At 47.7% G+C, this 22542-nt stretch overlaps 1 protein-coding gene across 2 annotated transcripts; it reads left to right on the forward strand.

Moving 5' to 3' along the window:
* The first annotated feature begins 1424 nt into the window (after positions 1 to 1424).
* Positions 1425 to 20362, forward strand: RFLNA (refilin A). Of its 2 annotated transcripts, XM_062624122.1 has the most exons (3): positions 1428 to 2347; positions 12706 to 12815; positions 14942 to 20362. In XM_062624122.1, exons 1-3 carry the CDS (start codon positions 2138 to 2140, stop codon positions 15273 to 15275), a joined length of 654 nt encoding a protein of 217 aa, XP_062480106.1. In that variant the 5' UTR covers positions 1428 to 2137; the 3' UTR covers positions 15276 to 20362. The 2 variants fall into 2 exon arrangements, with proteins under 2 accessions (XP_062480107.1, XP_062480106.1); XM_062624123.1 differs by lacking the exons at positions 12706 to 12815; positions 14942 to 20362 and adding an exon at positions 5632 to 6118 and having other exon boundaries at positions 1425 to 2347.
* The last annotated feature ends 2180 nt before the right edge of the window (positions 20363 to 22542 follow it).

Below are 22542 nucleotides of genomic sequence, written 5' to 3' on the forward strand. Positions count from 1 at the left end.
AGAATCCTATTACGTGATAGGTAGCAACCCAGGGCCTAATTTATGGAAATTTTGACCTTTGGTCCCCTTTGACATTTTCAGATCAGCTGTAGCCTGTGTGAGACATTAGAGCCCTTACAGTGAGGGGCTCTAAATCAGCCTGTGTGGCTGCTGGAGCCGCTGAGCGGGTCAGAGGTAAGAATTCACAGAGGTTTGTGTGTGGGCTGCTCGGTGCCTGTTTGACATTTATAAATCAGTGACATTCCTCTGCACAGCTCAGTGCACACAGATCACTTCAGTCACTCTGAGGAGGGCCCCTCATTTCATCAAGGATGGAGTTGGGCATCCTTGGCCTTTCCTTTTGACTTGAGCAAGAATATGTCTAAACAAACCCAGCTTTATGAGCTGTCGAGTTCACCTTCCACCATACAGTGTGACCTGCTCCCTCAGGAGGATGGAGTGCAGGCCGTTTCACAATCAACCCTACTTCCAAGGACTCTGTGCCATCTTCAGGGCTCAGGTATGAAAGCCTTCATCACGAGGTGCAGTACCAGACCCCTCACATTTTTATCAGCTGCCACAACAAACATCATGTTCCAATCTAAGTTGCTGATAGATAGCCCTACTGATGGCACAGGGGTTGGAACCAGATGATCTTTAAGGTCCCTTCCAGACCAAACCATTCTATGATTCTATGATTCTGTGTTTGTTGGGTTCATAGCACTAAGCCACGGTCCCATTCCGCTGGGTGCTGGGCCAACAGCTCAGGAGAAGGCGGCTGTGAATAAAGCTCCATGAAGCTGAGCTGCATGAGTGGGCCTGCCCCAGATTTCTCACAGTCTAGACTCTGTGCAGAGAGAAAACACGACGAGAAAAACATAACAAGGCTGCGGACAAGGTAATGTTAACATCAGCCAGCTATTGTGCAATAAACATCCACACTGGCTTCAGCAAGCCTGACCTGTTTAACCGCTGCTTGCTTCTCCAAACCCCGAGGGCTGATACGGACTCTCTATTCCCCTCAGCGCTGGCAGTGCCTCTGGCACACGTTGCTCCTCCTGGCTAGCGGCTGTGCTAGTACTTGTATGCCATCCCATTGTGTTTATGGTGACCTCAAACACAACCTCAGTGGTTGTGGACTGGCACCTGTGGAGACAGAGATGGCTTTTTGGGCTGTACTGAGCGCGAGGTGTAAGGGCCGCCATGGCGGTATGGCCGCCACAGGGGCTATGGCGGGCTTGCAATCTCAGTAGCCAGCGCTGCCTTGGTGATGCCACCCTCGGCCACCTCAAAGCAAAGAGGGATGATGGCTCTTGAGGAGAATTCTTCCTTCATGCCTTCACACCTTGGCACTGAGCGGGAAAGCTGCTTTGGGGGTGAAAGAGGGCAAAAGATCAAAACTGAGGGAAAAATCACACAGAACTGAGGGGAAAACCACACAGAACTGAGGGAAAAATCACACAGAACTGAGGGAAAAGAAGCAAAGATGAACCCGGACAGAAGAGAGGGAGTTCAGCAGAGCAAACCCGCAGCCCTGCGATGGCGGGGCGATGGTCAGGCCCCTCTCCCGCGGGCCGGGGGTACCGCGGTGGCCGGGGATTGCCTCAGGTCTCCTCAGGGGGGTGCCTGGGGGTGAAGCGAGCGGGCGGGCGGTGCTAAACGCGCTCCCCGCCTGGGAAGCGCCTGACAACGCGCGGCCGGGGCAGAGCTGGGGGGCCGGGGGAAGGGGAGGGCGCTCCCCGGCTCCCCTCCCACCCTCTCCGGATAAATGAACCGCCGGGAGGCGGCGGGCGGGCGGACGGCGGCAGCCTGCGGACGAGCGCGGTCCGTCCGGCCCCGTCCCCTGCCGCTCCCAGCGCTCCCTGCCGGCGGGGCTGCCCCGGGCCCCGCAGCACGCACCCAGCCGCGTCCCCCTGCCCGGCGGGATCGGACCTTGCTTCCATTCCCCGGGGGCCGGGGAACGGTAACGGGAAGGCGGCTGGGGTAGCCCGGTCCGGCAGATGCTGGCGCTGTCCCCCGCACGCCGGGCTCCGGAAGGCTGGTGGCGGCGATCGGGGCTCAGGGGGGGCCCGCCGGGCGCCTTTCCCCTTCCCTCCCTCCGCGGCGGGCGGCGCGGGAGGATTTTCTCCCGCTGCGGCCCCCTCGCTGCCCCCCAGACATGGTAGGTCACCTACAGCTGCAAGGGATGGACGAGAGCCTGAAGGAGAGGAGCCGGGAAGGCTTGCTGGACAGCCCGGACTCGGGGCTGCCCCCCAGTCCCAGTCCCCCTTTCTACTCCCTGTCGCCCGGTGAGGGCCGAGCTGGGGGCAGCGGCGGTGCGGACCCCCCGGCCCCGGGGCACCGGCGGGATGCCAAGGACGGCAAAGTGGTAAGAGCCAAACCCTGGGCGCTGGGCTCTGTTCTCTCCGGGCCCTGGGTGGGAGACAGGCTGCAATGCCCTGGGATAGGGGGCAGCGGGGAAAGGGCCTGTGCCTGCTGACAGGGGACCCCGGCTCTGTCCCCCCTCAGTGCCTGTTCACCTGCACCCATAGACGAGGACTCGCTGGGCTGCTTGTGCCCCATCGTGGCTGCAGTCTGGTGTTGGCATCACTGCTGGTGTGCCCAGGCTCACATAAGAGTTTACCCAGCCAAACTGCCAACACTTAAGAACGGTGTGAGAGTGAAACCCAGGTCTGAAAAGGCTCCCCTGCCTATCTTAAGAACAGAAAGTGTACTTCCTTCTCAGTGACACTGCCCTGCCTGGCAGATACGGGTTGGAGCTGCATCCATCTGGACCGAGACAGGCTCCCAGGCGTCCTTATGCACTGGCATCCCACATTCGTTTTGTCAGGAGCGTGCAGCCACGTTTACTGGAGTTCTTACTGAAAGAAAAGACAAAACTGCCTGTTAGCCTGGGGCAGGGGATGGATGTCTGTCCGGGAAGTTGGTGTGGAGATGTGGTCTGGGGAGGGCTGCGTGCCTGTGCCCTTTACTGCAGTAGGGTTTTGTGGCATGAGTCTGTATGAAAGGTTTGTGCAATGCATGGCCAAGCAGAGCAGGGTTAGTGGTCTGTAAGCTCAGACAGCTGGCAGTAGCTCTGCAGATTTCAGTTAGCCTGAGTCCAGTGCCAGTGAAACAGTTGACTGTGGAATAGGATTTGGGTAGATTTATTGTGACTTGTTTTCTGCTTCATCTTGTTTATCCCTTAGCTATAAAAACTGTTTTTAAAACTCAAACTTTGGGGCATAAGCAATGGTGGTGGAGGTTTTTGAAGGATGATGAAAGTTCTTCCCCGAGGATTTTTCAATTTTTAACATATAAAAGGCATTTGCAGTAGTATTCAACACAGTCAATGGGCTTCTATATGGAATAAAAACTACAGCATAAATCTTTCCATGGGAAAATTTTATCTATGTATGGATTAGTGACAATTCAAACTTCTTCCCAGTAGACATATTTTGCAACAGCTTCTCACACCCTCATTTACTTGCCCAAGTTCTAAGGCTATTTTAGCATGTTATTGAAAACTGCCTTTTACTCCCGAGCATGCCAAAACCTTCCCCATGAGCAGCGACTCCCTCTCACCAAATTATGGTGTGTAGGGTGTGAGGTGTTAATTATGAAAATCAGATCTCCACCTGATACTGAGCCTTACCTGCAGATGCCTGGGAGTGTGCCGTCTTGATGGGACTGTTTATGTACGAAGAGTTGCCCACACACCTCTGGTTTGGCAGGATCAGGCTGTTGCTGTGTGTTTGTAAAATAAAATGTAGGAGGCAGATGAATGAAGACTGACTGGACCAGAAAACAGCTGGGGTGGAGGTGTCTGCAGAGTTCTGTAATGGGGATATGACTGCCTCCATTCCAATAATGTGACAGTTGGCCACCACTCCTCCCAAGAAAGCCCTTAGATACCGAAGATGAAAGAGCATGAGAAAAAACAATTTCAGCTCTTGGGCCGTTCAGACTGAGAGTTTTAGTGCTTGACTCCTACGGGAAACTAAGTCTGTGTAAGGCAAAATTAAGTTTTCCAGTTTAACTTGATCATAAATGAACATTTTACACATTTCAGAGGAACTCCTGCTGTAGATTTTGTATCACATTGCAACAGGAATGTAATAACCATGCTGGTAACAATGGTGCAGGACTGTGCTCTTTACCTCTGACTGTGGTACAATGCAATAATGAACTAACTAGGAGGTTTCACTCTGTTTGACTGTACAGAGTTTCACTTCTCATTTCCACCCTGCAAATACTGTACTTGCAGTTATTAAGAAAGCAGGACAAACACAGTGAGCTTTGCTTGCTTCATGTTCCAAATTTCACTGTCTAATTAGCTCTAATCTTGCCATTTAACAAGGACTTGCAGATCTATGAGCAATTATGCAATCCATGAATGTGCTTCTGTTTAACTCCACTACTCTGCTGTTCATCAGAGCATGCAGAATTGGCAAATCAATAATTGCAGCTATTTGCACACCAAGCCATGCCTTTTTTAATTGCCTCTTATATTAGTGTTTGTTTTGCTTATAAACGTGACAGAGCCAGGAATGCAGCCTGTACTCTTTGTGTTCTAATACTATAAAACCATACATAAGCTCAGTCACGGCCAAAGTTCTAGTACGTACAGTTACAATAAATTGCTGTCAGGTGAAGAAAACAACATTCCAGATCTGTGGGAAGTATTTCATGTTGTTCCTCACTGCAGACCTATCGGAATCACCAGTCTGAACCAAGTTGTGTTCTTTTGCAGTCAGCTATTTTGTCCAACTTCACAAATAATGCTAAAGAATTTTCCTGCCCTAGGACATCTCATCTTGTACAGACTGAAATGAGATTGCGTGCCCTTATCGAAGGCTTTCTTGTGTGTAAAATCTGTGCTCTCTCTGCTTTGTGTTATGAACTGCGACCCCGAATAAGTAAACTCTCTCTTCTTTAATAAGCACAACTTTGTTTCAAAGACAATGTACCATTTATTCACATTTAACCAGCCAATTTGGCTACAGCTTTGGGATCCAAGAAAATATGAAAGGCAATTTAGGGCCAGAGTCATAAATACCACAAGTTCAACACCATTTAGGGACTTTTTTTTCCCCTTGCATTTTACTTGCAGTGCAGGAGAAATTGGCTTTATTTCTTCAAATAAAGTCTATGTAGGGTATTTGTCAGTTGTTTTGTGCTTAAGCACAAATACCCCAATGAAAATAGAAGATGACTTTTACCTAGTTCTGCTTTTTAAATCTGAAACATGATTAAATTGATTGTTAAGATCTGGGTTGCTGAATTCTCTGGGCATTGCATGTAATGCTGGGCCAAAAGGAACATAAATACAATTAAATACATTTCTAATAATATTAGAAGGACACAGAAAGAAGGAGTTGCTGGAAGGTTAGGGAATGAAATTACATCAAAGTAGCCAAATCTGTTTAGCGTTTTCCCAGTTGTTGCCCTGGGATATAGTTTTAGGCTAGAACTGCTGAAATAAGTGCTTTGCATTCAGTAGCGTGACTCCTAATGGATATCAGGGGAGATCAGGATCACATTCATCTGCAGCACCATCATTCATGCCTTCTCGAAGGAGCAGACTTCTTGTCCCAACACTGTCACCATTGCAACAAGTTCTGCCACTGCAGTGAGTTCCTTTTTATTTAAAAGAATTATTTGTCCTTGAAGCCTGCCTCATTGAGCACTGACTTCTGCAGGACTGTATCCCAGTGGATCAGCTGTCAGATGAATGCCAATTTCTACTTACATTCAGGAGCTATGATGGACAGCAGTATGGTGCCAGAATCAGCCTTGCATGGTGGGAGGAGATTCCAGCTTCATCTCAAGTGCAGAGGAGGAGGATGCCTTGCCCCTTGGCACAGCCTGCATAGGGATGGTCCCAACAACGGGGTCCACATCAGTGTGTGTACCAAACCTGTTGGATTTATGGCTGACATTAAAAAAAAAGCCAAACCCAAAACACCTCTTCCTGACAATCCTGCCATTTTGAAGAGCCCTTAGGCCACAAAGCCAGCACCTCATCCTACACGGAGAGTGCTCCAGGAAGGGGGACTATTTTGTGGGGATTAGGTGGGGAGCATGGCCATCAAAGGGTTTCCAGGCAATACATAACTTCCAGCCTGCCCACACCGACAGGGAAAGCACATGTGAGAAAGGCTCAGCACCCCCAACGTGAGCCAACCTGCAGCCCGCACACGGAGCAGGGCACATTCCTCTCCAAGCACATGTGGGTCCCAGCAGCTCTGGGGAAAGCCCCAGGCTTGGGCAGGGAGTGAGGCACCCATCTAGCTGCAGCCTGGCCCACCTCAGAACCACTCCCGTGGGGCAGGATTCTGCAGGGATTCTCGCAGCAGGGGTTGGTGGTGGTTTCAGTTTCATGCCTTCATCCGCTGCCTAGCAAAGGCAAACCCCACCTGGCTGTCCCCTGTCCAGTTCCAAATGCATACCTGCTCCTCTTCCTCCTTGGTTCAATGCAAAGGAGGGGGAAGACTCTGTACCTCACCTAATCTGCAAACAGTAACAGATGTCCCTTCTGGGAAACACTCATGGGGTCTCAACATCTACCATGAAAAACTTGGCTATACCCAGGGTGGTGTCTTATAGCTCCTTAATTTCCATTGCATTCCTGTATAACACTGAGGACAATAAGCAAAGCAGCACTCATTTCCCACTTGAAATAGAAGAGGGGATAGGCAGGAAGGATGCAAGTCTTTGAAACAATAAAGCCCTGCTTTCTACCTCAGGTCTGCTTTTACTGTTATCACCTCCAAATATAATCTCATCCGGTTTAGTATAAATTACTTGTCATGTGCAGTACGTGAAGATATTGGGAAAATAAATCATCTGTTAAGCAAATATTGCTTATCGGCTAGAGCGGAGAATGTGGATGTGTGTCAAATAACTCAGCCAGATCTTTCATTACAGCTGTAAATAACAGCTGAGTAAAGTGACATTTTCATAGACCTGACATGTTACCATAGTGGGAAAATGTGGTGAGAGATTTGCTTATGCCCTAGCTAAGTTAGGAGCTGGGAATTTGGGAAGCTGTATCCTGTCTGTAGCTCTGACACTCAGAATACCGCTTCCCCTTACAGTCCCTCCAGAGCTAATGACACATCTTAGTGCCTTGCCCATAATGACCATAGCGAAAGGAGTCAGTCAGTTCTGGTCCTTTGTGCTCTCTGGGGAAAGGTTTCTTGGGAGCTTATTTCAAATCACATTCATTTTCTTTCCCCTCTGTTGCTTTACTGCCTGGAATTTGAAGCTAAAGAACCGTCAGCATATTTCAGGTCAGTTTCATGGCACTTTCTTCCTCACCTTTGTTTACTATTTGATAACTGTGCTTCCATTCTTTTAAGTTACCCCCCAATGAAAAATACCTTTACAGACCTCACTGACTACACAATTATGAGGGGTAAAATAGCATTATATTATTTTTGCTTTTGATCAGAACTCTGGTCTAAATCCGCCCAGGAGCCAGTCACTGACATGGCTCTCATGGACGTGTGTCTGTACGAAAGCAAGGGCCCCCCACGCCACCATAAAGGAAGTGCTTTTGGTTAGCTGTAGATTGAATTTCTGTGCAGCAAACGATTTTATCTGTGTTTATCTATGGACTACTTGAATAAAACAGAGTTTAGCTGCCCAGGCTGTTACATGCCTGAAAGGCATCAGAGTTAAGACAGAAGGAAAAATGCAGCCAAACAAGAAAGCATTTCAACTTTTTAATAATACGGTAACTCTTTGCTGGTTGGAACAAATTATCTACCAGAAAGGACATAAAAATTGTAGCATTTTTGCCACTCAATTTTCACTTTGGCTCTGTTTTGGTGCCATAACATGTACGCATGGGACTCACTTTTTGATCTTCCCAGTATCTTCCCTTTCACCTCCTCAGCCTTCCTGGACTACCAGGCTCCTCCCTGCATAAAGACAGCAGTGTTATGGTGGCTTTTGCAGAGCTGCATCTTCTAAGTCGCAGCACAGCTCCATTTACCAGGGACAGATTAATCAGGTCCCAGCTGTAGCCTTCCAGCACAGCAACCCTGCTAGATAGACAGACATCGACTGTGGATCCATTGTGGTTACCCTGTCTAAAGACATGGGAGTTCCTCCTCCTCACTGTCAGTGACCCCCAGTAGTGTACAACAACCTCTGCTGCCAGCCAGCCCATCTGTGGTGCAGGGCAATAAAGAAACTCACCTTATTTGTGCAGTGTCTGGAGATTGCTGAGTGATTGCTAGAAATGAGCCGAGGATCCTCATCTTCCCAAGGGAGCTCAGCAGGCCAGGGTTGTTGTTCTTCAACCATTCCTGTGCAGAAGTTAAAAGAATTGAGTCAGTACCTTTTTTTTGACAGGCAGAACATTTTTGGTTTTTTACCTTAAAACAGATACAGAAACAGCAGCTGCTGTCAGACTCTTGCCAAAAAAGCCAGCTTTTGACACGTGGTGTGCATATAACATTTCAGCCCAAAAGACAAAGGTTTTGGAAAGCTCATATCCCCTTTTCCTTGATTACTCCAGGTGAGATGCAGGAGCAGACATTTCAGGACATCAGTGGAGGTGAAACAAAATGCCTTTCGGTTGCCTCTATATAAACCTGTGCTTACTGTTCAGTGACCCTTTCACTCCATGCAAGCAATTCAGTTGCTTGTTTGGTGAGCAGACTGCAGGGTTTTACAGATGATCTCTATTCTTAGACTCTGCTTTGTAAGTTATTTACATCTTCCACTTTCAGACTTCCAGGTGACTTCAAGGTTTCTGACCTGCAGCAGCTCATCGTGCTTCTCATGGTAGAGAAGTGTGATTCAGTAAAGGTCTCTGACGTATGATAGAGGTTGCTGGCTTTGACTTGCCAATGTCCTCAATTGTTCCACCTTTCTAAATTAATCAAACTAAGCCTGCAGGTCTGAAGTTGATGCTTGTTTACAGCATGTGAAATGCATTATGAAATGCTTTTTATCACCCTTCCCTGCCCAGAGAAAAGTAAACCCACAATGGAAATAGTCTCATCACCATTCCATGCAGAACTAACCTGGAGATGACTTAATTCTGCTCTCACCACATTCAGTGGCAACTTTTTGACTCATGATTGATTTCAGCCATGCATGACAGAGCCTCTGTTTCTCCATGTGCATTGGTATTGTTCTGAGACATGTTCTTGTTTCCTGTTCCCTGCTGTGGGACTTAGGATTTCAACAGATGCCTTGCCTCTGTGCCCATGCTTTGCCTGAGCAGCACCCTCAGCGCACAGGGGCTCTGAAGCCTGTTTCTGTACAAACACTGAGGGCCAGATGCTAAGCCACAGGAAGGACCTCGCCTCCTGCATCTTCATCTCTAGGGATGTTTAGAACATGCTTAACATCAGCCTCTGTTAGCAAGAAGTGTGAAGGTTTGTTTGCCTGGAAGCACGGAAATAACTTCTTTGAAACTGCTTCCTTAAACTGCACTGTACAGATACCCTCTGCAGAACCACTGAGAGATCTGGATTTCTCTTGTGTTCTCTAGCAAAGAAGCTCATGGTTACCATCCACCTGAGTTTGTTATTTGGCATTCTAGCAAGCTGGTCTGGATCTGAAAAGCAGCTTAATTCACAGGTGTTCCATTTTACCCAATCTTCACTTGTCCCTGGCCAGGAGGAGTAAGGAAGATAGATATTCCCATAGGCTAAACGCACAGTCAGACAACATTGAGATGCCTGCGGCTCAGACCAGTGCCTCCCAGCCCTTTTCAGGTTATCTAAGTTTGCAGTCAGTTTTGGCAGCATGGCTTGAAAACATCTGCTGTGTAGAAACTGGGACAGGAAAGCCTTCCCAATTCTGTTCTGCCTCTCCACTGTGTTGGTGATGGGTACCAGAGCGTGAAACTGTCTTTGGTGGCTGTGACTCATTTTGCCTGTTACAGGGAACAGCAAAACACCAGCTTTGCTGGTTACACTCTAAAGAGAACTGTTGTCCCTCCCCAGCATTGCAAAGGCTCCCCATAGTGCATGAAGAGAGCAGGATGTGCAGAGCCCTCCAGATGCGCGTTCTTAGGATCACATAAGGAGGGTGGAGCTGGGCATGGACTTGGGTGGGTGCCCTCTGGAAAGCATCTGGGTGGTGCTGGAAGAGGCAGTGGTAGTTCAACGGAGGCAGCTTTCCCTTCAGAGCCTGTTGCAAACCTGTACCCTGGTCAGCAGCATAGTCTTCAGGGTGCAATATAAAAGCCCAAAGCACTTTAAGTCAGCACGAGAGTCATGGTTCATGGTGAAAATAGCTCATTCAAGTATCTTCCAGTAAGAGGTATTTATACTGTTAGGTCTGCTCTTCACGTTACAGGACGAGACCCACCTTTCTGCCCTGTGCAGATTCCTGAAAGAGGGACATGTATCCCCAGCCTTTCTTCCTTTACCACTTAAAGCAATCCACATCTCTTTGCAGGTGAACCCCCAAAAGGCCAGCTTGTCTGCTGATCCCAGAGCTCATGAATGCATGTGCACATGGTATTTGACTCCTGCACACAAATGAATCTCTCCTCACATACAACATGTCTTTAGAAGGAGCTCTGGCCGTGTGCAGGCTGTTAAAAGCTGGAGATCTGCACCCTTGTGAACTAAGGCTTGGCTGTTGTAAACAATTCACATTGCAGAAGCAAAGAGCTTTATTTACGACCAGAAAGGCTGCCCTTGGCCTCCCCTGTCAAGAGTGTTGAAAGCAATCCGGGAGTTAACTTTGCCTTTTGGACAGTGTCTGGTAGTGAGGGTGAACATATCTCCCCCCCCCCCATGCAAATATTGTCCTTTTTTAACAACAGAATAGAACTATTTAATCAAAAAGAGGGGTTGGCCATTTTACTTTACGGTTGAACACAGCAGTAAAGTACAGCGATATTTCAGAATGAAGAGTAAACAGCTTTGTGGCTTTGGGACACAGAACTCAAGGGCTTGGCAAATTCAGATGGAGCAGTGACATTTTTTGCCTTAGCCTGAGGCAGAAAGCCCAAGCCACTAGAGAAAAACAGACCTCAGCTAGCAGGAGCTGGTGCTGTTGGGCAGACTCAACAGAGCTTTGCCAGTTAACACCAATTTGAGGGACAACCTGGCAAGCATCTGGGGACCTGTATGTTCTCAGAGCAGGGTGCAAGCTGCAGTACCTCTTATACAGCACTGCTGGTAGGAACCAGCTCCCATGTTCCTTACTGTACTACCCAACCAGAAGATGCTGCGGAAGGGGGAAAGGAGTGGGATGTGAAGAGGAAGCAAATACAAGAGCAGTATCGTCAGCCATAAGTGAGTCCTGAGGTGATCTGACTTACACTGATGAAATACTGCTGTGATTCTAGCACATATGGCCTATGTGTGGTATAAAATGGAAAACTCCATGAGCTTTTGAGCCATGTAGAGACCTTTCCACCCTGCACAGGGGCTTCCAGCCATCTGCTTTAAAGAGATTCTGTGTCCCTGTATGTCATAAATTGCTTCCAACAGAAAAGTGCTGGCAGGAACCAAAACCTGCAGTGACATTTTTCCACGAGGGCAGGATTAGGCTTAATTAGCTGCTGGGCTTAGTCCAGACACCAGACACAGGATCCCTATATGTGGGAAAGATGTTTAAGATGTTAAGTGGGATTACTCATTTTTGTGGTGGGCAGAGTAGCCTAGGCTGGACTGTGACAGTTTGTCAGAGTAAGTAACTTCAGGGTGTAATTAGTCTTAAAAATCCAATTTTTGGTGTCAGGAGTAGGAGCAGCTCCATTCATTAACCCCCCCCGGCTTGCAACTCATTTCCTGCATTGCAGAGGTTACAAGGTGCCCAGTGTCTCACCCCACAGTTGTGCATAGGTAACTAGAATGTCTCTTGGAGCGTGACAGCCACTTTTGGCATAGAGACTTCAGCAAGGGATATATCATTTTCAGAATATATATCTGTGTAAGTATATATACACACCTCACTTAAGTAAACCTAGATCCTTTAAGTCAGCAGACTTAGACTCTATCTGTGTTACATCAGACTTTGAGCACTTCTCCATGCTGCTGCACTTTGAGTCTTTGCAAGACTCTTAACAGTGAAGGCAACATCAGGGCTAAAGCAAACCCCCAGACAATTTCAATTTCTATGAGAAATGAACAGATAGGAAGAAGGAAGGGCTTAATTTCAACAAACAGATGCTGCAGCATGGAGTGCCAGAGAAGTGGGCAGAATCACTTACCTGGGTGATGTGCTGAGCAGAGGGAGGTGGAGAGGGTGGCATTGGGGGGTGCAGAGCAGCTTGCTGTGTCACATCAGCCCTGGGAGCTGGAAGTGAGTCTGTAAATGGATACAGCTGCAGGTAGATCAGAAAGTCAAGACATCTTAAATGCAAAGGTTGGTTGCATGGGGATGGAGGGTAATGGTCCTGTTCTCTGGCTTAAGGCTGTTTTTTGGCAAGTTGACTTCCTTTAAGGGTGGGGAAGAGTGTGATGATCACTGTCCTAACCTAGGGCCTGCTACAACACTGAAAGGACAGGGACTGCGAGGGGAGCTGAATGATGCTGGGAGCGCAAGCAAGGCGAACTTAGCTTGTAGGGAACAAAGTTGGTCCTGATGCTGCCAATGTCACATCTCATTGCCAGAGAGGCTGTCACCTGCAGTGACTTCCACAAGACTTTCAAGAGATGGAGTTCAGTGCTGGCTGCTCAGCTGCCATCCACAGGACATTATGAACTGTGCCAGCCTCATCTATTGTGTCCCAACACTTTGCTGTGCTTTTCTTCCCTGCAGATGCCTTACCTGCTCCTGAACCCATCCATGCCAGAGATGAGGCCTCGAATGTACCCCGTGTTTTTTGGAGAAAGCATTGAGGTGACCCCTGAGCCCTTGCAGGAAATCAGGTACAGATGGGATTGGGTGGGTAGGTGGAATTTCTGTCTTTTTCCTGGTGCTTTTCCTTCTGCAGAAAAATAAAGTATGTTTACAAATGGGAGTCACAGTTATTTTGATGGGAAGGGGGGGAACAGGGGTGAGAGTAATGCCTGAATTAAAGGCACTGACAGAGGCAGAGGGGAGGAGGCAGGAAATGGAGGGAGGTTTTAAGAGAGGGCTTTCCTTCCAGGGCCAGCTCAAATCCAAGGCTATGATTGAAAACCATTACCATCTGTAGGCTTGATAGCCTCCACTGAATAACCTGATTGTCTTCATCCTGTTCCCTGCTGACTTACATCCTCAGTAGGAGGCACATACTTACATCACCTGGTTTTGTTAGCCCTCACTGCAGAGAAACCAACCTTATACCAGCCAACAGAGGTAGAATGAGCTCTTCCTCATGGGATGGTCCCTTAAGCCACTAATGGAGATGTTCTGACCTCCTGTGAGACTGGTGCTGCAGCCAATGCATGAACGTTGGTCTCTGCTCCTCTTTTGCTGGTGTGGAATGTACTCTGCAAACAGCATGGAGCAGTTCCACACAGCTTGGGGCAGGGATGCTGTAAACTCAGTTCCCACCCCCTGCAACCTATGCAAACGTCTCTCTGGAAATGTACCCCAGTAAATCTCTGCTTGCTGAGGAACTGCCAGCGGGCATGTTTTTATGGTGATTACATCGGAGTCTTGTTCTGTATGTGCTGAATGACTTGCTTACACCCTCGCTGTGCAAAACACATTACCAGCAGCTCAGGTTACATGTGGTGCACAATCAGTCACCCCCCTCCGGCTGGAGGTAATGACAAGCACACACCCAGCTTTTAATCTTTCTTACATGGAGCTGCACATTCCTTGGCTGCTGCTTGCAGAAGGAGCATTTGGGGAGCAAGGGAAAACAAGTGGAAGTCCTGCTGCTCCCTGGGGCCACGGATTCTAGGAAAAGACCTTTATGTGGCCTGGTATCCATACATCCCTTCTGGATGCCTGCAGACATCCTATTGTCTGCATCTGATAGCTGTTAACATGACCACTTCCTTTGAGACCAATGGCTTGGCTATTGGACAGCCATATCCACAGCATCTCTTTGCTTTTCCTGCTATTTGACCATTGCTTCGGCTTTCTGTAGGCTCCAACAAGCAACCTCACCCCCATCTCACAGCCCTCTGATTTTAGCTAGCTTGGGTGTCTTTGTGCTCTGATGGCAAGGCAATATAAAGAAAAATAGACAAACACACAGCCATGACAGCTCAACAAGTGTCATGCTTCTGCCATCTATGAAAACCTTATTTAAGGCATTATTTTCCTGCCAAGCCAGAGCTTGCATGGACAACAGGCTGTGAAAGCAGCAGCACACATGCTGTGTTGAGAAGTAGGTTTCCCAGACCCCGGTGTGACATCCCATGCCCACAGCCCACCAGCAGCATCTGTTCAGCCTGGTCAGTGGGGCAGTGACACCCCCCAAGCATAGCACTAGCAGTAGGAAGTGTGATAAGACCTACCATGAGTCAATGGTCAGGAGATCTCTGTTTTGCAGGGCCCCTCAGCATTTTGAGTTGATGCTGCATGGTTGTGCTTGTTAAAAATGGTCAGGAAAAGGCTGGATCAAGCATTTTGCTGGGGTTTTGAGCTTTTCCTGCACACTCCATGGGTTTCTGTCCAATCCTCAGACTCTGACCTACCCCAGCTGAGGGGTTTCACCACCTCTTGATGTGCTTTGCTAACAGGGTGTTGGCTTCCAGTATTGCTCACAGGGCTGAGCTGAGGCCCCTGTGGGGCCCATGGAGGAAACCAGAGGAAAAAGGAGGTTGCTTGGAACCTGTGCAGCAAGGTCTTTTCTGCCCTGACATGACTAGGCAGGCTTGGTCTTATGTACATATGCACTGCAGAAATGCTGTGATGGATCGTGGTATGGTGGTATTCCACTAAGGTTCACCAGCTGGAAGGAGTCCTCTAGGACCTCTGCTTTGGGTTGTAGGGTGAGCATCCGTGTCTGTGCAGTAAGAGGTCATAAACATTGCCAGCTCCAAAGGGTTAAAGAAGAGTCCTGCCTGTCTTTGCTGCCTGGGCTGAGTTCCTCATACCATGCTGTCCTCTATAGGTGCAATTCCGAGGTGAAGTACGACTCCGAGAAGCATTATCGGGATGACATTTTCTACGGCCCCATCCCCACCGTCACCACCTATAGCGAGACAATCATTGCTGCTCCCAACTGTACCTGGCGGAACTACAAGTCCCAGCTGATCTTTGAGCCCCGCCAGAAGCCACTGAGGTTTCAGAGCACGACCATCATCTTCCCAAAGCGTGCCAAGAACATTTACCGGACCACCCTCAACTACAGCTTGGGTTGTGCCAAGCGTTGGTTTGCTTCCAGCGTGCAGCTGGAACTCTGTGAGGAAACCAGCCCGTGCGTCATCTACAGCGAGACCCTCTGATCTGCCCTGCCGCTGGCAACCGTGCAACCTCAAGGAGGCTGTGGCCTTTGCTGGGTCTCTGGCTGGGTCTTCATTGATGGCAACGGAATACTAATGGCTGGAGAACACGTCGTCGCGTCTCGGGTGAGGCTGAACTGGCTGGGAGGAGGCTTCCAGGGCATGGGATGGTTTTGATCAGTGAGAGGCTGGCTTGTATTTTGTGACGTTCCTGACGTTCATGATCTGGATTTTATTTTTGTTGTTTTTTTTTTCCAAGCATATCTATTTTTGACTTGTGTTTAGATGAAATCAAGATGACAAAGGACCCTGTTACCCATAGCAAAGTGCTGCCTTGTGAGTTCTTGTCTAGCACATAGGTGAGACTCACTGTAACCTTTGGAGCTGTTTTGATCTCTGCAAAGGGAAGACCAACTGCAATGTCAGCATCCTGTCTGCCCAGCGTAAACCAAGCCACGTCTCTTAGAATTTAGATGCAGAGGAAATGGTTCTTTCTATCAGTACATCATAGCTTGCTCCACAGCTCATCTCGGAGATAGTTGCAATATTACACCACTGCAGTAACCACAGGTCTAACTTACCGGGAGGAGTGGGGACTGTCACCAAGAGAAAGAGGAAGAAAACAGGCACATGGTGCTCTCGCTAGCAGTTAGATGTTTATATACTGTAGCAAGGCACAGCACAACCAGAGGTAGGAGAAAGGCTTATACCAACGCAGAGCCACCTCTTCTGTGAGCCCAGCCAAGAGTGTGCAGGGGAGATGGAGGAAACTGAATAGCTGAAGGGTTATTTCCTAAAAGTGCTCAATTGATTCAGGAGCCAAATACCCTGTATCAAAACTACTGTCAGCCCAAGTGTGCCATGCTGTTTGTTGTCTTGAACACAATTTAGAGGGATCTTTACATACTTGCAACCCTCCTGAGTATCAGGGTATGGCTTATTGCAGAGAGGTTGTAGTACAGAAAGGTGCTGTCTAGCTTCAAAGAAGCCAGTGCAAGGTTAACTCATGAGCAAGGTTGTAGTTTGCATACCTGTGGGTGTAGACAGCTTCACTGACTGTGGAGGAGCAGCCAAACTTCCTCAGTGTAGAGCCTGAAGGACTGAAAAGCCCAAATCCATCCTGGTTTCCCTTTAATAGGTTGTAGCAATCAACAGGTTCTTCACAAACAGCTGAGCTGTCTCTGCAAAAGGACCAGGGAACACCTGAGAGAGCAGAAATCACTGCAGCCATCCTAAGGTAAACCATTCCCCCACTCATGAATCACATCTGCTATCTCTTCACTTTGGTAGCTTGCTGAAAACCTTCAAGAGCCTGGATTCCCACACATATATATCTATATAGCCTTTGAAAATAGCATGGAATTGTCTCCAAAAACCTTACCAAGAAGTTTTGCTTGCTGCTCAGAAGAGCCCAGACTTAGAAAATAATCACACAGCTCCGGAATTTAATTTCCAGCTTTCCCTCTTCTGAACTTTCCATTTTGTTCCTGACTTGCTGTGGGTCTGATTGAGTTATTTCAGAACACAACTGAACAGCCAAGTCAGAAACCCTATTAGCAATGTCAACAAGACGTAGCTGATTGCCCAGAACAGTTGACGCAGAAACCCACAGAGATTTAAAAAAAATAGAGCTGAAAAACCTAAAATAATAAAAATTAAACAGTGACTTCCATCACTTTTAAATAGTTTTTCCATCGATTTCAAAAGGCATTTGGTAAATGGGACCAGAACTGTGACCTTTATGAAACAGAGTTCTCTTGTTTAATGTGGAGCACAAGTTTTCCACCAGAGGTAAATGCAAGGTCTTTATATACAAACTTAAGTCCTGACTGCTGAAGCACTGCTGGTACTGAAAGATGTGTGCTCTGGCAGTGCTGAACTCTGTCTCTATCTGGGAGTTAGGAATTGTTAGGGAGAAATCCCTCAAAGGATTTCCAAGGCTTCCACCTACTGTTGAATTCTCTTCAGCAACACAGGAACAATACATTTGTTATCGCTCAGTTCTTTGCTGTCATTGACTGTCAGCGTCAAAGCTTGGAAAAGCAACATCTGCCTCCAAAGGGATTATTGTGCCTGAAGCAAGTCTTGTCCCCAGAGCACCAGCAGACCTGAGTGCTATGGAGTTAGTTAGGCAGCAGGGCAGTTGAAGCTAAGGTCAATGTGATCCCAGTGCAGTGCAAGTTGGGGATGCACTTGTTAGCTCATCTATCTATATAGAGGTCTATCCTGTTTCACCAGGTGCTGGTGAGCAAACCTTGTGACCAGTGGAAATACTCATCTGCCTCTCTGGGTACCTTGTAGGGGCTCTGGAGGGCTCTTTCCTTGCAGCTTGAGAGTGTAGCAAAGGGGTTAGATTTCCAAGCTGAGCAACAGCGTAATCCAGGTTCAAAAGCGGGACCAATAGTCATACCCAGGAGATCCCTGCATGTTGACAGATTAGATTGCAGGCACCTCCACTGAGTAAGTATGGAGACAGGCTGACCTCAAAGCTGAACCTGAAAGCTGAAGGGATGCCAGAGACTCCCTATTCTGACCATACATCAGGCTTTTCTCCTGTTAACAGTTGAATTATTCCCCTGCTCCAAGCACAAAGCTGCAGTTTTTGATCACACTGATCTTTGAGCAGAACAGGTTTTCCCCAGAAAATCTCTTATCACGGCCAGCTGCAGGCGCTATGCACTTTGACCACTGTTAGTTTTGCTTCCTAAACATTAGCTGCAATAGGAAAGAAGAATTCAAGGAAGCCCCCAAACCACTGTGCAAATACAGTGGAGAGAGACCTGAGCCACCGCCTGGTCTGTCACCATGCAAGGGCAGGGGTCTCACTGGTGGATGTGACCCCTGGGAGGGTGCAGTGGAGGGCTGCATCCTTGGCACTGCAGGTTCCCTACATGTCCAAGCCAGACCTCTTTGAAGCTTTGTGCTTTGTTTTCTCTGCAAATAGACTAGAAATGACCTAACATGCTCTTGCTCCTTTGAGCTTAAGCAGCTTCTCTGCTTTTGCCATGTCAGGAATAAAAAGAGCTGCTTGGGTTTCTAGGCTGCTGAACACACTTTGAGCTGTGTAGCCATGGACAGGCCATGGTGGGCTCCCGCCCTGGACCACATCCAAACTGTGACATTGCCAAGTGCCTGAGATCTGTAGAAGTATTTGAAAAATACCTTCTTACATGGTGTCTCCCATGGGCCCATCGCAAGCTGCTTTTCTTCCCAGTGAAAGCTGGCATTGGAAAGGGAATTTGTTTTTCCTGAGGACAGGAAAACCACAGAGGGTCACATCTTTACCCTTGCCTGGGCGCAGATCCCACCCTTCTGCCCACCCTCCCTATTGCTCCTATCCCTGTGGCTGGGTTAGGCAGTTGTAGAAGAGCCAATGTTCATCTTGCTCATGAGTGGGGAAAGTGATGACTTTTTTTGCTTAAATGCCAGAAACTGAAGTTTATGTGTGTTGGCAATTAATCACTCCGAGCAGCCAAGAAGTGCCTTACCTGTAGTATGTTTGCACATCTAAAAAGAACCATCAGTCCCACCAAAGAGGTGTTTTTCTTCTAAATGGAGCATTATTAATCTCAGCAACAGATCTTTGCTCATGTCTATTTTCTGGAAGATGCAAACGATTACTTTAGACCATGGCAATGCTGCTCTAGAAAGGTGAGTTTCCTTCAGCAGCTGGGACTGTGGCTACAGGATTTCTCCCAGGATCCTGATGCTGCCCACAGTCCTGTAAACCTGATGGGTAAAGACAGACTCTGCCTTTGGGAATTATTTCCCATCAATAGCTATTTTTGAGATCAGAAACTTTCCCTTTTAGCATCTGTTTTCTGGGGGAAGAAAGTTGTTTATTTGCAATATGGAAAATCACTTGTCTCAGAGGTGTGGGGTTTGCCCTCCATCCCCTTCATTCCTGTGATTGTTTTGCCCCTGGGGCATGCTTGGGGCTGTCTGCCCGCATTGCGGTCATTGCATTTGGGGTCATAAAGATTGAACCCCAACTGAATAGTGAACTCTGAATCTGTGGAATACATTGCACAATCCGCAGAGAGCACAACTTTGACCAAACAGTTCCCTGCTTCTCTTGTCTTTTTTGTTTTCCTTTGTTATTGTTCCTAAGCCAGCTCTACTTCTCTCAATGTGAAATACAGACCAATTCGCACCCTAGGTGCATACTTTCTGGGCATGATGAAATGAGGTTTGGGTGTTGATAGCAGTGTTTGAGTGAGCTGCTGGTCAGAGAAGTGAATGCTGTTTACTATTTATGTTGAGTGAGTCTTAAAAAACCAGGAAAGGTCACTAGAAGGTGAAAGAGCAAAAGACTTTGTAGAGCAAACTGAAGACTAAAGGCTGCATGAAACCGATCTAGAGGCGAATGGTTCCGTGTGGGAACAGTGTGTTGGATATTTGGCCATTGTACTTTTAGCCTGCCTTTTTTTCCTGTAGGAAAGGGCATCCTTGTCTTCTTTAGAGCCAAAACAAAATCAGAGCCATCCTATGTCACAGTCATTCAGTCCCACTCTGAGTAACGGTGTCCCCCAGGCTTGCAGGGGCTGTGTATATCAAGCACACATGCACAGAGCTGTGCCTCTGTGGAGAAGAGGAGCCCTTTGTAGGGAATGATGTATCTTGATGTGAGATATTAACATTTCTAAACCCTGCTCCCTGAGGATCACCCCATCACTCACAGATGGATCTGTTCTGAACATCTCCTCTATAATCATTGTATTTTATAAGCCTTGGGAGGCACTGATTCTTTTTCAGATACTGCGATGGCCATCAAAGTGGGCAAAGTATCCTACTATGTGAATCGTGACCTGAAGATGGGGTTGAAAGGTGTCTGAAGGTTAGAGAAGGAAGAAGAGAACATATAACTGGTGGAATTGCATAAGGATGTGTCATATTTTTATTTTTGTAAGTCTGATTCTCTAAGTGCTTGTAAAGTACTTTACTGTTGTATATGTGGTGGTGCAGTAGTTCACAATATCCTTTTATTTTTGTATATTCCCCCCTCCACAATAATTCCTTTCTGTTCAACTCATAGAGAATAATTTAAGAAGACAAAATTTATATATCATAATAAAATGCTCAAACTGTCATGCTGATGTATCTGGGGTTTCCTTCCTCTTCACTTCCTTATCCATTTACCTGGTGCCTAATGCCCCTTTCCCCTCCAGAGGGATTGTTTTTGGTGTGTCCTTCCCTAGCCCATGGATTTCAGCCCAGCTCACCATGGTTTTGGGGGGCAGTGTCTCAGTCTGTCAGTGCTGTGATGTGTAAAACCTGCTCTGTCACATATGCCCAGGTAGAGCTGGAAAGCAGTGGGCAAAAAACTCACACTTCCCACAGGGGCAGTTTTACCTTTCAAGATTTCACCATTTCTTCACTCTACATTTCCCTTTTCTTGCCTGATCCTGCTCCACCCACCTATGAAGCCCCGGTGTTCAATCAAGGTAATTCCTCTCCCAGCCTTTCCATGACCTTCCAGGGCAAGAAAGCCCACATAATGTGTATTTCATATTCAGATGTGCACACCCTAGTACACTATCAGGACCCCTGCTAGGTCCTGGCTTTCCAAGTCATGAAGCCAGATGGGTTGCATCAGGGCTAAAACCCTGCCTAGCCATGAAGTGTGTTTTTAAAGCCATTGCTGTAAAAGCCCCAGGCTCGCCAGCCAGCTATTAGTAGAGCTCTCAGCTGTCTTCCAAGACCTAAGATGTCTGCAGGGAGAATCTGACACTAATCCTTATGGAAAAATCATATTGGATTTATAGGGATGAAGTCAATAGGCTTGGATGAAAGCAGCTGTTAAACTCTAAGGAATGGAAAGGAGGAGAGCCATGTTATGCAAGAGGCTTGCTTCAGGTGCACGGGAAGTGCCCATATCCTCATCCCAAGCTTTTTGACACAAATCAAGGCTGAACTGCTCCTAGGATGAAGGATGGGAGACACGCTCATGCTCAAGCACCTGAAGAAACACAACAGGAGAAGGCAGGGAATGCGTAGGCTGGGTGAGTTCAGTGATTGAAACCCAAATGCCAAACAAAGGACATGTGCATCCACTCCTGTTATTTAAATAAAACCTTAAACCAGGAATGCCGTCCAATGAAGATTCCTGAGGTGGCAGCTAAATCCTCAGCAGCAAAAGCAGTATTAGATGCAGGATATGTGTTTTGGCAAGTGCGCTCAGATGAGCTAAGCCCTAAGCTAGTGGCTTTTACTGCGCTATTTGGATGTTGTAAATTTAAGCAGATGATGCTTGGTATTAGTTTTGCTCCTTGGATATTTCAGAGAGTAATTGCACATATCTCTGAGGGATTACAAGGTGCTGAAGTTATAATGGATGGACTTCAAATTTAGACTAGACGCCTTTATGAACAGAAGGAAAGGTTTAGGCTGCTTTTACAGACAGCAAGAATGCCGAGCGTAAAATGCCAAAAGCCTCACCTAAAAGAAGTTGCTGATAATGGGCAACTAGAAATTAAATAACAATAAAACCCCACATGCTGGGATCCCCATTCCACTCAACAAAGCGGAGCTGCAAGGGAACAACAGACGCCTTCATCAGATTTCATTCCAGAGCTATGTAGATTCAACAAATAACACAATTTGCCAAAGAAAGAAGCTTACCTGATGCTGGAGCAGTAAAAACTTCCCCCTGCTGCCAAGCCATCGGCCTGAAGCTACCACGTGCAAGTCTGTGCTCCCTGTGCTCAGCAGATGGCAATGTCACAGCCTGGACATGCAGAAGTCTCTTTGACACGTTTTGGCAATGCCAAGCTGCAGGGAAGCTGTATTGTCCTGTTATATTGTCATGAATCCATACCCATGCAAAGGACCCACCAGCATCATGCCTGGACTGATGCATATCCTGGCACCTGCATGAACTGCATCTCCTGTGGCACAGGATGCTGAACTGTCACTTAGGCCATCTCTGCGGGGAGCAGACATGGGATGGGATGGGATGGGAGTCTGTCACAGCAGATATGCCTCGAGGTCCCTCTGTCCCCAGCGCAGATGACCCTGTAGCTCCACACCTACCTCCCAGGTGACTAACCCCACCTGAGATGCTCTACATGCAGCTCTGCAGCCTCCTCTTGTCCCATGATGCATGTTCAGTGCCTCGGGGACACCTGAGCATCAGCAGTTGAGACTCCAGGGTGGCTTCATGGGCCTCTGGATACTTGGTCTGGTGGTGGGTTGGTGACTTCCATCCCGACTGCTCTCTGCAGTGCCTGCCCAGCCTGTAAGTCTGTATGATAAGTCTATATAGTGCTGA

This window comes from Pezoporus occidentalis, unplaced genomic scaffold (assembly GCF_034315485.1).
Source record: "Pezoporus occidentalis ecotype Australia unplaced genomic scaffold, CSIRO_AGI_Poc_V1 ctg262, whole genome shotgun sequence".
NCBI lineage: Eukaryota > Metazoa > Chordata > Aves > Psittaciformes > Psittacidae > Pezoporus > Pezoporus occidentalis.

Excerpts from the sequence above, each read along its gene's own strand:
- RFLNA (XM_062624122.1), top strand. The coding sequence starts at position 2,138 with ATGGTAGGTCACCTACAGCTGCAAGGGATGGACGAGAGCCTGAAGGAG. Across the intron at positions 2,348-12,705 it reads ATGCCAAGGACGGCAAAGTG|ATGCCTTACCTGCTCCTGAA; the intron begins GTAAGAGCCAAA and ends TCTTCCCTGCAG. Across the intron at positions 12,816-14,941 it reads GAGCCCTTGCAGGAAATCAG|GTGCAATTCCGAGGTGAAGT; the intron begins GTACAGATGGGA and ends TGTCCTCTATAG.